Raw genomic sequence first — 16,490 nt, forward strand, 5'->3', positions numbered from 1 at the left:
CATTTTTTTGAATATTGGGAGTGAGTTTGCTGAGTGTGCAGAGTTTGGTAGCTCGTTCCACCATCGTGGGATCACTGAGCTTGAAGTGTTTCTGTTGGTGTCTTCTCTGCGGTGCTGGTACCACCAGACGTTAATATTGGCAGACTGCAGTGGACGGGAAGGATTGTAGACCTGAATGAGGAAGTTGAGGTAAGCAGGAGCTGTTGAGGATCATCTTAGATCATCTGCATCTCGCATCTTGGATCATCTGCAAGGGTTTGATTGTGGATACCACTAACCCCATTAACAAAGCGTTGAAGTATTCAGAAAATAGGTGCGTGTGTGGCTTTATGAATGCTAAAAGTTAAAAATAGAAATCCAAGATGCATGATTAAATACAGTAGGAAGGCAAACCAAAAATGTGTGAACCGCATGCAGGACAGAGGAATCTAAATGCAGGATTGTTTTGTTTTGTTTTGTTTTTTAGTCTAATGGTCATTATTGTACTTTTTTCTTGTTATTGTTTTATCTTTTCAGGTTCAGTATTGTTTATGTTTTCACCTTTGGCATATCTCACTAATTTAGCTGTCTTTTTTTATTATTTTTCTTTTTTTTAATATACCTGCTAGCATCCTCCCTCTTTTAATCAACTCTTTCTGTACTCTGCACTCACAATCTCTCTTCATCTCTTAACCTAAACCTCAGTTTCACTATTCTATTTGCTCGGCATTGAGGTTCAGCTTTTTTGGTGCTCAAAAAGAAAAATGGATGTCTGTATAAATTACACAAATTGCAAATGACTTTTACTGATACCAGAAGAATATTAATGGAAAGCAGCTTTTGTGAAAAGAAGCTTTAACGGCACACATGAATCTGCACAACGGTCATCACAGTTTAGGATTTTCTGTGTCCTGACTTCAACCATCGGGTGATAAAAGACAGCAGAAGAGTGAGGAAACACCTCCACGACTCTGCTTTATTACACAGCTGTCTGCCTGCATCATGCGCTCCTGTGCCAACTCCTCACTCAGCTGCACAGACCTTTGCTGCCTCTCGAATGCCTGCACTTTCTGGATGAACTACTCTTTGCATAGATAGACAGGGTCATGAAGTCAGGCTTCTGTGCAGTTCAAACGCCACATTTGCTTCTATTTTGTCAGTTTCTGCATCATTCATGCAACTTTTGGAGGCAAAAATGTACCTAAATACTTTTGTATGCACTTGCTGTATATGTTTTTGGGCAGCACAAGCCAGGACAAAATATTTCTAATTCTGTGATGATATCCCCTGTCGTCTGGTCATTATCTGGATTTTAAATCGATCATTTACCACACATCAGTGTGAAATTGTGTGTCTGGTGCACCTGAAAAAAAGAGAGGTGTGGCTGATGCTGGTGAGGAAATACACAATGATTGTTATTGTCAAATTGTTAGTGCACCCTTTGTTGCCATGAGAGCAACCAAAATCTAATTGTACCCATTTAGTAAAAACTATATATTAAAAGTTGGGTTTTATGTTATTAGGATATGTGGCAGTGATGAGTAATCTGACTGCTCACTGAAAGTCCTTGTAACATAGGCAGCAAAAATCTACATTCTGACCTGAGTTCTGCTCAAATGTGATGCAGGACTCAAATTAAACAGCTTTGTGCTCAGGGAGCATATGAACCGTTTCAAAATTTAATTTGAAAAGTCATTGAAACCATATGGTTAAAGAATACATTAAACATTTCCTGGGATTTCCTTTCACCACACTGTCACACATTATAGATGTAATGTAAATTTATAGCCAAAAATTTCAAATGATGCTTTTCTTTCTTTCTCTCAGCTCTTCTTCTGCTGTATGATGTAACCAACAAAACATCCTTTGACAACATACAGGTAGGTTGTTTTTTTTTTGTTTTTTTGTTGCTCTTAGTTTGTTCTTGCACATATTTACATAACTGTCCATTATGTGCCCCTGCTGTTGGCCTTCCTAGTTCTTCCTTCTTCTAACTCTATTCTAAACATATTGGCAGTCAGAGCCAGCACCATGCACAGTACTTGTCCATCCATTAATGGTTTGTCAGTATTCAGTATTCATTTTGTTACACTGTATTTTAAACGTCCTGTGGGGAAATTTGTCTTCTGCATTTAACCCATCTCCACTATATCTAAGCAGTGAGCAGTCAAACATCAGCACCAAGGGACAAACTCCCGTTCTGATGCCAATATCTTTAAGTATTCATACGGTAAAAGGCTTCTTGTATGGAATGCATGTTTTGGAAGTGTATAGGGAAACCCTCTTGTTGCCTCATGTTAGCTCAGGACAGAAAGGATCCGTTAAGTCCTGTTGGGGTTTGAAAAGTGCTGATCACTAAGCCACTATGACCCTTCTTCACTTTGTTGCCACAGACTGTGAAATGTGGGGGCTTTTTGCACTTTGACATCAGGAACACAGGAGAGAGGTTAGATGATGAGGGGTGAAAGTGAAAAGAAGAGAAGCCATTTATTTGAGCAAAGAACTTACATCATGGACAACTCAAGATATATGACTTCATCAAGTGAAAGTTTAAATATAAGGTGCATGGAAAGGAATCTGCATCTTTATTTTGTAGCTTGCACCTGGCTGGCCACATATATTGCTTTTATAGATTCAGAATGAAATGAATGAAAATTCAATACAAATCTGACACATGGAATTTATTTTACAATCGTATTTTCTGGCATATATTATTTTTCTGTTTTGAAGCATGCATTGATTATTATAATTGATTTTTGTTGGTCTTATTCACATTAGTGAGTCGCCTTGTGGCAAGTTTGTAACTGACATTTCCCACTTCACTACCTTTTGGGAGTAGCTCTCTGTTCTGCATTTAATTCAATTTTACTTATATTGATAAAATTATAAGATGAGCTGTGGGAGTATTATGGGCCATTCCATGAAGCAAAAGAAGAAAAAAGACATTGGCAACACCGGAAATGGTGATTTGAGACAATACAGAAAAGTCCAACTGAGAACATTCTTCTAGTGAGTCAAACATTTTCCTATCTTAGAAAATTAAAATGTTTGCTGCCTCAATGCACTGAACTAAACAAAAATCATGACTCTTGAGTGAAGGAAAACGGGACAAATTCTCCAATTGTATGCCTATAAAACATCTTACATTGAGCCAACAGTAAAAGTCAAATTGTTGGGACCATAAAATGACACCCTTCCAGAAACCTCTCCCCAATTACCATTCTTCATTTTGCCACTGCTGTGCCACAATGTCACCATACCTGCTGTTTCCCTCTGCGGAGTGAGTGTACCCTGCAACCAAGGAGGCAGAGATTTTCAATTGCTTTAATTGACAGTGGACATCTCAGAAAATGGTTATTTTAGAGCGAAGTTTTTGTTAAGGTGAAGGCAAGGTTGTCCCTTGTGCCTGCCAAAGAAATGATGATGATCATGTGTGCACCTGCCCTGAGAAATCCTTTTAGGAGCAAAAGTGCTCTTGTACCTCCAGATGTAAATAGCAGGAGGGAGGAATGGAGAATGTGGGTGAGTGCAGAAGCCGAGGGGAAAAGAGGGTGAGTAACAACCTCTCAGCCATCTGAAAGAGTCTCCTGCCCCCTCGTCAGTGAGCTGGTGTAGTAACAGACGACCTTCATCCTTTGTTTTATCTCTTCTTGGTTGAGCACACAGTGCTTCAGGCTCTGTTCTGTACAGAAATCTTGTTCGAAGGAGACTGGTCCACAGTACCTGCACTGAATAAACTGTCCTTCACGCTGGTTTGCTCTGCAATATTCAGTGGCTGAGCTTTCACTGTAAACTGCACATCAGAGCAATTTGTGTAAAAGTCATAAAATACATAGTTCTTCATTTGATGTTTTAAGAGCACTTGTCCACGAACCACAGGGTCAGTGGTTCAACTCTCAGCTCTTCCTGGCTAAATGTCAGTGTCTCTGGGCAAGACACAAAACCACAAGTTGCTCCCTGTGGATCATGCGAACCGTGTGTGAGTGAAAGAGACTGTAAAGCAGCATTGTAAAACTCTTTAGTTCTACTAACAGTGCTACCATTTAACATTTTAAAATGCAATTTTTTATTTATTTATTTTTTTGGGAGCAATTTATTTTTTCAGATGATGGTCATCACCTAAGGCAAAGATGGTAGGTAGGTCAGAGTTTAACTGCAGAAAAAATACAGGAAATGGGGATTCAATGTAATCTTATCATTTAACAGTGATTATGATTAGTCTGTAACGTTTGATAAATTGTTTAGCCAATACATCATATATAAATTACTTGTTTTTTTTTCCCAAACCAAAATATTGCAGTATTTTAACAACAATGTAGAACAGAGATCAGTTGGAGGTGTCACATTTTTCAAATTTAAATTTAAATGAAATTGGAAATTTAATTATTGACATTATTTCATCATTTGACAAAATGTTGATTTTTATCAAATTAGACAAGCATAACAAATACTTATAATAACTTTGGCAGGAAGGGCATCCGGCGACAAGCCGAAAGCCATTGATTGATATTGTCATCACTGAGCACACATACAGTGCATGTCGCTCAAGTGGTGGAGTAGCATCCACAGGCAGCACCAGGGAAGCTAGTGCCACCAGGCTCAATACATGGAGAGGAGCATGCAGTGTCTGAATCAGTATTTACGGTTATACATTTCAGTCTCCATTCATTATCTTAACCACTCATCCTGTTAAAGGTTGTGGGCGCTGGAGTGTATCCCAGGTGTCACTGGGTGAGCAGCAGGTACAGCTGGACAGGCCACCACTCCACTAGTATATCAGGCCTGACACTAAGAGACCTAAAAAGACAGATTCACACCTATGAGGAATTCAGAGTCCCTGATTAAGGATTGTAACACACCAAGCCAATGACAAAGACCACCCACTGCTGCTTCTTCGCCTTATATCCATTTCGTCTGGCCCAACTAATGACACTTGAACTCACCTCAAAGTCTACAGCTTTATATTCTGTGCCTGCATGAGAGAACAGAAAAGCAGAAGACCAAGGAGAAGCATTAATATAATGTTTAGATATAAATACGCTGTTTTTCAGTAACAGTCCATGGTATTCATCAGCCTCATTAATCATTACCTGCCTAACAAATTTAGCATATATCAGTACCGTTCTGACAAAGGAGAGAATGAGAGGATCCATTATTTGAATTTCTTATTTCTTTTCTATTTTCTGCAATTTGCAGAAAATAGTCATAACAGTCATTACAGCAGTAATTCAGTGTTGAAAATGTATATGATTTAATAACACCTGACCTTAGGGGGCGTACATTGGCAACTCTTTCCTACCCTGCTTGCCCTTGTCTCTCTTTTTTTTTTTTTCATCTCCACCTTCATCCACCACTCTTCAGAGATGGGGAGATTTGCTGGCTGCAAGCTTCAGATGCCTGCTGGCACACCACTGCCTAATGAGCACTAACTCATGTTAATGAACACTAATGGTGATGAATGCCACTCTGAAGGAGCGGGAGAAATTTCTCTCTCTTCTACCCTCAGACCCACTCCTCTCTGTGTTGTTTTATTGTCTTCTCACCTAGGATTTGTTTAGAAAAGCAAAGCAATAACCTCATAGGAGCTGTCTATCATCCAAGGCAGAGACCTAACAGTTAAAGCAAGAGAAACTCTGGCAAAACATTCTGGCTTGCAATCTAAATAATAAATTAAAAAAATAAAAAATAAATCTGTATATGAGTATTCTTTTTTATTTTTGGCAGTCTATTTTTAGCTCGGCCCGGGCTAGAGTTAGGCAGCTGTTTCATGTAGTTTGTTATGGTCAGCACCATGAATAAAGCTTTTGTTCATGTAATACACAGTTGCAAGTATTTGTTAGTATAAGCCATTTTAGCAGCTGTATACAGGCCATTTAGTAATGTGATGAATGTGTTCTTGTCCGAAGGAGTGCTTCAGGGAGTCTATAAGAGTCCATTTAGGCCTTTTGCTGCAAATCATTTATCTGGATTACTTTGTTAAAATGTTGCCTAGCTCCTGTAGCACTATCACTCAGAGCTAGGATCATTTGCTGTGGGCGGAAGTTAGAAATATTGTCAAATTAAGATGATTCAGTGCTCTGTGACTGTCAGTTAACCTGTAGGCCCTCAAATCTGGCATTTAGGAAGTGCACGAGAGATTTTCCTGTCAGGTTCTGGGGCTAAGCTGCAATATTGGGAAGAGTAACATTGTCATCAACGTCTGGCCACCTGATGAGTATAAGGTTAATATTTAATCCGCTCATCTAATTCCTGAGTGGGGAAAAAAATCAGGCTACACGGAATGCAAAGTTACATCACACCATGTAAACTGTTGGGGGAAGCAGGTGCTATCATGTGCGGGAGGCAGTCTGTTTACCTTTGCTTGCTACAGTAGGTGGAATGAGCTGCCAGCTATGTCTTTTGTTTGGAGAAAAAAAGTTCAAAGTAAGTAAATCATTTAAATTTAATGAAGTGGGAAGAGATGCAGACGAAGGGTATCTACCTGGGGAAATTAAAACACAATAGCAAGCAACTAATAACGATGATGCATAAACAGTTTTCCGGTGGCTTGGTGCCTAAAATGTGCTTATTCACAAGCCGGCAAACTGCGGCTCTACTGGCCAACTGTGGCTGAAGACTGTAACATCAATAATCATTTACAAACTTTTTTTAACTCCAATACGTGTAGGCCTTTTTGATCAGCTGACTTGTTCCTGAGTTCACTTTTTTATGCATACAAAAAGAAACTTTCACTACAGCCTTGTCATAACATTAGAATAGATCAGCACCCCAGCAGTGATCCAAGTCATGCAAGCTCCTAAGACCCAGTCTCTGTTTCATATTGACGATGCAGATCAACATGTCAAACCTGGGTTAAAACGAATCAATTAGCTACAAATGGTATCAAACAAAATATTTCTAGTTGAACAGACTGGCATTAATGTAGAATCGTTGCTAGGTTATGCAGTACTTTGTTGATGCACTTTGTGTGTGCACGGGATGATGCCCGAGCTCTTGATCACACTTTTGTGCCTGTGTTGTAGAAACCTAATAAAAGCAGTGAGAGAGATGAATCCTTCGTCTGTGTATATTCATGCATCTCTCTCTTTCTCTCTCTCTCAGGCTGTCCCTGGGGCATGGACTGGCTTCAAATGAAATGGCCGCCTGCCTACCACATAGCTGTTAGTTAAATGTCATGACACAGGCACACCAGATGGTGATGAGAGAAACTGTCAGTAAATAATTTAGTAATATAAATTCAGATACAATTCATTTGTAATCAGCAAACACTCTGGCATTTTAAAAGTGACTTGTTTCTGGTTTACAAGTGCTATATGAACATATCATGGATTATTCTAAACCATCAGGTTCTGTAAAAGTTAGTGAGGGCATGACATGCAGTAATCCACATCCATTAACTTGTCACTCACACATCACCTGTAATTTGGTTTCCTGCACAGAGCATTATTAGTATGTCAGCACCATTGCCTCAGTAGATTACCATCTGTCCTTTGTAGTCATATATGCTGCAGCCAGTGGAGCGTAGATCTGCAGAGGAAAAGTGACGGAGGATAAATGTTCCACCGGTGTTCAGGCCGATGCTTTCTGTGGACATTTCCATTTACTTTGATGCCGGCTGCAAAGTGACAAAACGGATGCGAAGCTTATGTGCACACAAATGCACAATTGAGTACACACAAGATGAATGAATATCTCCTATAAGTTACATGCTTTTTGTTGTTGGGAATAAAATAAATGAAATGTCTCAGTGAATGGATTTACCTTATGTCAGAGGTGGTTGGCTGTCTCTATGGAAAGGACTACAAAATAGTTAAAAAAAAAAAAAAAAAAAAAGTTAAATTTCCTTTTTTCTTTGTCCTTATGTCTTTTTTTTTCCGCTTTTACATTTATAGCTTGTACAGGGCTATTGCCTCTCCATCATGTCACTGCTCTTATACATATCACATTATTTCTGCCTGCTCAAAATAAAAGTGCAGGTTTCTATTTTTCCCTGAGTCTGTTGCAACTTTGCACAAAGCTCTTTGCCTTCTGTATGAGGCGGCTGACAAAAGTCAAAGCCATTCACATGCTCTTAGAAAGGAAATATTATTTGCCTTCTGTCTCTTTCTTTCCTTGTCTGCATTAAAAAGTACAGTACAAGGAAGTAATTTGAAAAAATTAGACATAAATTGAGGTTAAATTAAGGTATCTACCACTTTAGGTATTCAGACTGTATCAAAGATTATCCAAAAAGAAGCTGCACATAGTTCTATTGTTTGCTGTGCTATTAAACTAAAGCATTTTAATGAATTTAAAGTGTCCATGGTGTATGAAAAGAAGAAATGTGAAAGGCTAGACTACTTGAAATTCATAGATGAAGAAAATGTGGCTTTGGAATAGCCTTGGGTACAGAGTTTTAGATCTATAGCCCATAAAAAGGAATATGCTACATCTGCTTCAGGAAAAACGTTTACAGTCCGACATGCTAGGTTGTAAATATGTTTTTGAGAAAGTTTCCCATAACCAGAATTTTTCCTTTCATTTTGTACATTAAGTCAGTTTTACATTTATATCTTCCCTAAAAACATTTTTTTTTGTTCTTTTTTATGTGGCAATGGTTCATCACATAATCCGGGAGCCAGGGTTTTGCACTTTGCAATTTGTGTCAGACAGCTTTGGACAAGATGAGTCATCCAGTCATTGTTGGTCTGTATGTTTATCATTTCTGCTGTTGGCCACAGTCAACTAATGACACTCGAGTTTTGTGAGCTGTGCTGTATGTGCTCTGTAAACCTTGTTTTTCCTCTGTATGCAGGTATTGTTTCTCTTTTTCCTGTTCACTGAGATAATGTTTTGCTTTCTCCCAAGTTAAGCAATCGATAAAAGAAGACTGTTTTCTCTTTTCTCTTTTTGGAGTGTTTTATCTCTGTCATGAACAAATGCAGAGGCATCAGTATTTTTGTTATGCTTGCATTTTATCACATTCCTGTTCACCTTTTATCACCCAGGACAGAGAGGTCGATAGTGTGCAAATGGATTTCAATTACATTAACTAACAGAATAGTAAGTGTCCTCTAAAATAGTGTACTGTAGGTAGCTTTTGCATGAACATTTCTGGTCGCTTACAACTACAAAATTCTAATTCTATATAACTGGGAAAGGAAAACTCCTCAGACAGCAAAATACAAATTTCCATTAAAATTAAAATATACGACGCATTATAGAAACTGATGGCTGCACACTAAAAGGTGAGTAAATGCAGTCTGACCTTAAGCTGTAAGTGTTCTTACAGCTTAAGGTTCTAAACATTTGGCATCTTTGTGTTTGCACAAAAAACAATGTGGTGTGTTTTTAATAAGCCTGAAGCATGTCGTGACACAGGCTCTAGATCTAAGATGTTGTTTAGTCCATACCAGCAGAAGAAGAGGCCTAGGTATCTCAGTAGAGGTCACACCTCTCCCACACATGCTGTATCTGTATCAATATGTCATAGTCACTCACCTCTGTGCCTTTAGGTCTCATCTGAGCTTTTCCACACTTTGTTATTTTACAGTTATAAAAAAGACCATGAAAGTGCTTGATATTTTGGAGATTTTCTGTCTCCCAGTAATAGAAGACCAAAATAGCACATTTTAAAAACAGGCATTGTGTTTAGAAGGAATGACAAGACATCAGTGTGATTGACAGGAAGCCACTGAGGCCCATCCCCCACCCACACATGTCCCTGACAGGGATCGGAGCACATGTCAGCAAACGGATCATAATGAGGACTGTGGACGTGCACACAATTTCTAAAACTGCCACACACCTCACACGGGAAGCTCTACATGTGCAGCCCTGTCATGAGGTTTGATGGTTTACCCATTAGTTCATTAAAATGAAAGCACAGAAAAGTGGCACCTTTGCAAGTTATTTGCTTCCGTTCTTTTTCTCTGAGGTCTTCGAGGCCCTTCACATCGAATCAGCCTTTTTTGTTTTTTTAGGAGCTGACATTTCATACAGTTTGTGCTGTATCTTTTTTTTCATTACATATTAAAACCCTTAAATAATTGATTTCCTCTTTTTATATTCATGCATTCATAATTTGCAGCAATAGAAATCCTTTTACAAAGCTGACATCCTGGCTTCAACTGAGTGAAGCACTTTCATTTACGGTTTGCAATTTCCACTAATGCAACATATGATTTGTTTTCGGCTTCTAAGCTTCATTTTCTAATACAAAGCCCAGGTGAAAGGATACGGTTTACATCCATCCATTATCTGTAACGGCCTCTCACCCACTGTCTCTGGGTGAGAGGCAGGCTACACCCTCGACAGGTCTCCAGTCTAACTTGGTGTCAACACTGGGCCATTTTGAGTCACCAATTAACTTAACAGGCATGTCTTTATACTGTGGGAGGAAACAAATCCCACACAAGCACAGAGAGAACATGCAAACTCAGAAACATCTCTTGACTTTATACAAATTCAGCCACTGAAAGCAATTAGATTTTTAGATTTATACAAAGTGTACTCTGTACCAGTTTACACAGAAATAAATGTACTTCAGGAGTGTGGAATCATGCTTACATCAACAAATTGTTTCTTAAAGAAAAGGTTTGCAATGATTATTACTCTTTCCTTGCATTAAAAAAAACTGCAATATACATTTGATTATATTCACATTTTTGGCAGAACTTTAAAAAGTATTACTATATGTAAACAATTACTGCTTTATTCAGAGTATATAGTGCATTGTGGCTTTAAACTCCATATCCTGCAAGATTTTGTCTTGGTTTTTCTTCTTCAAAAAAAACAAACCTTATTCTACAAATGCTGTGAATTGACCTTTTCATCTTTGGCTCGTCAGCAATTTTTCTTTCTTTGGCATTTTGTACTTGTTTCTTTGTGTGCACAGAAGGCCAGAATGAATCACATTACTATCTGTAAAGAAGGAATTAAATACAGGAAAAATAAGTTTTCCTTGGGCTGAAGTAATCATTTAATTTATTCATTTGAAATCTTTTTCATTTGAACTTAGGTGTTAAAGTAGTAATACAGAGCCAACACATAAATTACTTCAGACACTGCCGCTTTTCCCTCGGCAAAGAAAGCACTTATAAAACCTTTAAAATCATTCAACACTGCTCAGAATTATGTCAAATTCTCACCAATTGAAATAGATCCAGAGGTCAAGGGTCAATGCTTATGCTCAACTTTTATAGCACAAAAACAAACAAGGAAAGAATCTAGAGAAAAAGAAGAGATCACGCTCATATTCACTTTGAAGCAGCTTTTCAAAGCACATCATTCATCCACGTATGTCTCAGGCTTGCTGATAGCTGTGTCAGCCACTCTTTGTGAAGCATCAAAACCTTCAGCTTCTCTGTCAAGCCACAGAAATTAGCTTACGTAGCTGCTGTTTTCAGTGTTTTGTTTTTTTTGATTGTATAAAGTTTTGCATCACTGTTTACTGATTTGTCCTCTGTGTGTGTGTGTGTATGTGTGAGTGTGTGTGTTTGTGTAAAATCTGCAGATGGAAACATGCAAAAATAAGTAGCAACAATGTGAAACAGCACATTTTAAAATGCCAATATGAAGATTTGAACCCCAGTTTGAATAAGTCAAATATAGCTTCTACATGTGTTTCTGCGGGCCTGATTGTGTACCTGCATGCATGTGTGAACACTCAGTGTCAGAAAGTGACACAGTGTCACTCCGTTTAGCTCCGCTCTCTTGCAGAGCTAAAACCTCTTCTCGGGGGAGAAGTCCTACTTTCTCCCAGCGCTTCGTTGGGTCGGCTCACGCCGGCTCTGCCTGTTGTTGGAAGCAGACTTTTTACACGTTGTGTGTTGGTGTAATACTCTGATCAAAGCTTGTCAAGAATAGCACTGTCACCCATAGCAAATCTGCTTAGAAAAAAAGGGCAAAAGAGTGGAAACACTGCCAGGCTCCTTGAGGAAATGCAGTTATGTTCATAATTATAGTCTGTATACATTTAGGGATGTTTTATTTGTTGCCTATGAGCAGAATACATTGAATAACTCAAAGGCAAATCATTCAGATTTTGTGTTTTTTATTTTGAAGTTGATGTGTTTAAAGCTGAAACATAGACAAATTATTGCTTTAGAAACAGAGCCTCTGGATTATTTTTCTTGAATCATATATACCTGTGACCAGAGGTTAATTGATTATTTTTTATTGATTTACATTTTTCATTGCTTTTTATCATTTTGGCACTTAAGCAACTTTCTACTTTTTAGATATAGCACACGTCTGTTTATGTATTTTCTTTGAGGGAAATTCTGGCAATTTACCCGACACCTTAATTGGGAAATGTACTATTAATGCTGCGCTTTGATACTTGACATGGCTACAGAGATATTTTAGTAAATTTAATAAAATGTAATACCCAGATCTATACTTTCCAGCCAAACAGTTGCAAAAACAGCCAAACAGTTGCAAAAGTGAATAATAAAAAATCAGTTGAACAATAGCAGTGTCTACAAGCCTCAAACAACAGTCATGCAGGCCACCGTTGTACTAAACACTGTTTATTTTCTGAGAAACAAAATGACAGCTGACCTGGCTTGTCCACCTTGAGCTGTACACAGCCCTGCTTTGTCTTGTCAGTGACAACTAAAGCAAAAACACATACAAGACCACATCAGAAGTACCCTCACATATCTCTTACGGTGACAACTTGTCTCGACAATGTTGCGATGCAGCTGCCAGCAGCTGCCTGCCTGGCTTTTATCTTTCTTCCTCTGTCTTGTCTTTCACTGTCAAAGTCTGTCTCCCAATCTTGCTGCTTTTTGGCACCTTCGGTGTCTCTCTGTCACATCTCTCCCTCAGTCACATCTGTCTCTCTGCCATCGTTATCATCTTCTTCTACAGCTGAGCAAAGTGTGAATTTCAGCAGTGCATTTGGAATTTGATCACTGCAAAACAACTCATTTCTCATTTGGATAATATTGATATTGAGAGTTTCACTGGTAAATTTTAGTAACGATTTTTAAACCTATATATTTTAATAAACCACAGCTCTATAGAATGGAAATCCGAGGTGACTGACAAAATTGAGTGGTTGAATGCAACTGAGGTTTTGTTTGCCCTTGCAGACAAAACTAACTTCCAATAGCATCTGATTTGCAACACTATTTGTGGACTTTATGTAGCGATAAGCAGAAAAATTTATTCCTTACTCTGTCATCATGTCACATCGTCATTGACATTTGGCTCCTCAAGAATTTGGCAAGAGATGCTGGTATTAGTCTTGAATAAAAGATGAACCCAACCCAGTTCCTCCATCCAGTGCTCCTGACAAAAATTTGATTTACCTGGTATTAATCTCTTTGAAGGCCTGTTGTTCAACATAGTCACAGAAGTTTATAGACTTATCTATATATTACACTATCATGTCTGATAAGAACTACTGTTGTTTTTTGTAATTATATATAATAACAGTAAATCATTTAGAACAATTAAACTCAGCAGACCTTCCTGGATTGAAGTTTTGGGGGGTGTTGTTGCAGCCAGACATCACACCAATTTTTTCTGAAATGTTGAGCTGCTGGTGCCTGTGCTGCTGCATGTCTTTCTTTTTTTTTAACAATGAGTTTGCAGAAGAGCAATTGGAAATTTGCAAAAATCTAGATTTTTTTTTCCCATGATTTATTAAAAATTAAATGTAACCTGTTCCAAACTTTCCAGTTTCTAAGTTACTCACACACTTAGTTTCTCATGCAGTTGGTGTCAACTCCTGTGATTTATTCTACTCTAACATTACCACTAGCTAATTTATTCTGACACTGATTTTTCCAACACTAGCAGTGGATCTAGACTGTTTGTCATTCAGTGACTTATGTTACGCCACAACATTGTGAGTGGTGCAAAAGTGTTTGTTTTACTGCCGAGCATTAGGGAATCTGTTGCATATATTGTCTGCAAATGACATACACTATCCTGGAAATCCAATATTTCTACTTGTAAGTGAACCTGTCATCCACATGTGTGTGTGGGGGTTTTACTTAAGGAAAGTTACACCACAAGTTCCAGCAGCTCTGTTTAGTCATTTTTGTGATGTGTTCAGGGACAGCACCGTGTCTGTCAAAATTGCTTGGAGAAAATTGCAGGATTTTGTAGAATTTCTGGGTTTGGTGAATTAGCATCATTGGGAATTCTTGAAGGGACAGACTTATTTGACAGTTACAAATTAAATCCCGAGTATCAGTTCCTCACTGCAACCAGTGGAGGGCAGTGAACATTCATCATTTCTAAATGCAGTGCCTACAAAAAAAGGCACCACCTGGATTTAACTAAGAAAATAAGAGCCTACAGTTTGATAAATACTAAAGTGATTAATATGTTTCAGCTGGGAACAACTTAGTCAACACTAACTGATGCAATGGGTTGTTGACTACCTGGAAAAAAACTGAATGACCAGGATTTTGCATGTCATTGGCCCAATCTCCCAATATAAATACAAGATCTTGGTGAAAAATGAATGCAACTCTGGATAAAGTTTGTGACGTTGCCTAAGTTCACCGAAGTCATGCCACGATGATTGTGCACCATAATCAAAGCTAAAGGCGGTCGAATGAAATATTGGATTGTTTGACTTTTTTGTTGTTTTTTTGTTTGTGGCGTGGCAGTGTATTTTTAAGTCAACTGTCAATGGCACCTAGCAAACTTTCAATAACATTTCCAGTAAAAACCTTTAATGTGCACTGCTCTGAGATGTCTTGCACTGGACTGCAAAGCCTATAAGTAGAGTTGTGTTTAGCTTAACATACAATGCCAGCTTACATTTTAAATAACCTTATAGTTGTTTTACAGTAGTCTTGCTTGTATGCAAATGTCACCAGTCCAATAAAGGTTGTCACAGTATTATTTAAAACCCCACCTATCCATTCCACTCACGTATCAAATAACCACGCACTGTAACACGCACAGGCAGCATCTAATACCTAACATGACCTTTGGCTGTAGGTGACCCTGGTGGAATCTCTTTGCAAGACTCATCATCATAAGACTTAATTACAGTAAGTGTAAGCAGAGAAACAGATGTAGATTAAGGAGTATGGACAAAATGGTGGATTGATCACCAGCCGGTCAAAAAGCCATTGTGGAGTAAATCACAGCAGGTACGATTAACCTCGGTCTTGAGATGAGGGACATCATTTTAGCAGAAGAGTTCACAGGTGTCTGAGCTGATTAAATGCTCATTAGGAGTAAATGTATGGCTCAGGAACTCGTACAGACAGAATTGCTGTTTGTTCTGCTGAGAGGCTTTATCTGTCCCTTGTGTAAGCAGTGTAGTTAAAACAGGCAGTGTTGATTAACATGCTGAGGATGTCAGTTTGTTTCACTAATTCTTTCTCTCAGTACCTCTCACACACCCTGTCTTGCTTTTCTTCCTTTTATCTCTTTGACCTTCCCTCAATTTATTGTCTTTTATTCTATCCATTTACTCAAATTCATCTTGTAAATGCTACCTTCACTCTCTCCTTCCTCTTCCTCTTTATCCATGTTATTAGGTTTAATGCTCAGTATGTCCTTGTCAGGTCCTAGGCAAGATTTTCTCTTACTGAAGACTTTTTTTTAATTGCAGCTACACATTTATTCTTTTCTGTCTTCTGTCTCAGGTTGATCATTTTGTAGGTTTTCACACTCTTGCCTTCTACTTGTGTTTTCTCCTCTTTCTTTGTCCTGTTTTGTGACCAGGCGTGGCTGACCGAGATCCATGAGTATGCACAACAGGATGTGGTGCTCATGCTGCTTGGAAACAAGGCAAGATTATGCGAAATATTTTGGAAGCAACAAAAACTCTGGGCATGCACACCAACAGAAATTTGTTCTCAAATGCAGAATATTAAAGACGCTCATAAGCAAAAATTTACCATTTTATTTTCCTAGTTATTTCCGGCCACTTACTTTCTATAACTAAATTATGATTTTTGCCTATATTGGACAACTTTAATATAGGTTAGATTTATTAATTTGACTAAATTAACTTACGTCTACTTAGTTGCTTTAAAGTATATTGCCGGTAGCTTGCTGCTAGACAAATAGTTGATGTATGTTTTGCAGGGTTTTAACACTGGTGTTAGAACATGTGTGACTTTGTTGTCCCTGACTCCCCAGGCTGATGCCACGCATGACAGAGTGGTGAAGAGAGAAGATGGAGAGAGGCTCGCTAAGGTGAAAAATTGAGAAGTCAGGAGCATATGGATACAAGTTTGACTGTGTGTATACCACAGCTGTTACAACTTTTCAGCACATCTTATCATTGGAGAAAAATTAAGGCCTCCGTATGTGACACGAGAGGGCAGAGATTTTCACTACTGGGATTTGTATGACTGATTGGATTTCCATAGCAGATGGCAAAGAAAGGCTAGACACCTTAGATGTGTTGCTGCCTGCAGATAGTGAACATTTCACGATAAATATTTAATGTTTCCCATCGTTTGCTCTATAAAAGTTTTACTTGCTTCTGCAGAACACAATGTTAGATATAATCAGTCTTAAAGCCATTGATTCTCTAATAAATA

At 38.3% G+C, this 16,490-nt stretch overlaps 1 protein-coding gene across 2 annotated transcripts in view; it reads left to right on the forward strand.

Annotated features, from left to right (window-relative positions):
* The window catches only part of LOC137099762 (ras-related protein Rab-26-like), a 43,780-nt gene that overhangs the window by 25,900 nt on the left and 1,390 nt on the right, over window positions 1-16,490 (forward strand). For both annotated transcript variants that reach the window (XM_067477009.1, XM_067477007.1), the window contains 3 exons: window positions 1,807-1,859; window positions 15,664-15,729; window positions 16,084-16,140. In XM_067477009.1, coding sequence (XP_067333110.1) covers window positions 1,807-1,859; window positions 15,664-15,729; window positions 16,084-16,140 — 176 coding nt within the window. The remainder of the gene's footprint in view (window positions 1-1,806; window positions 1,860-15,663; window positions 15,730-16,083; window positions 16,141-16,490) is intronic.

The sequence above is a fragment of the Channa argus genome, chromosome 15 (genome assembly GCF_033026475.1).
Source record: "Channa argus isolate prfri chromosome 15, Channa argus male v1.0, whole genome shotgun sequence".
Classification (NCBI taxonomy): Eukaryota; Metazoa; Chordata; class Actinopteri; order Anabantiformes; family Channidae; genus Channa; species Channa argus.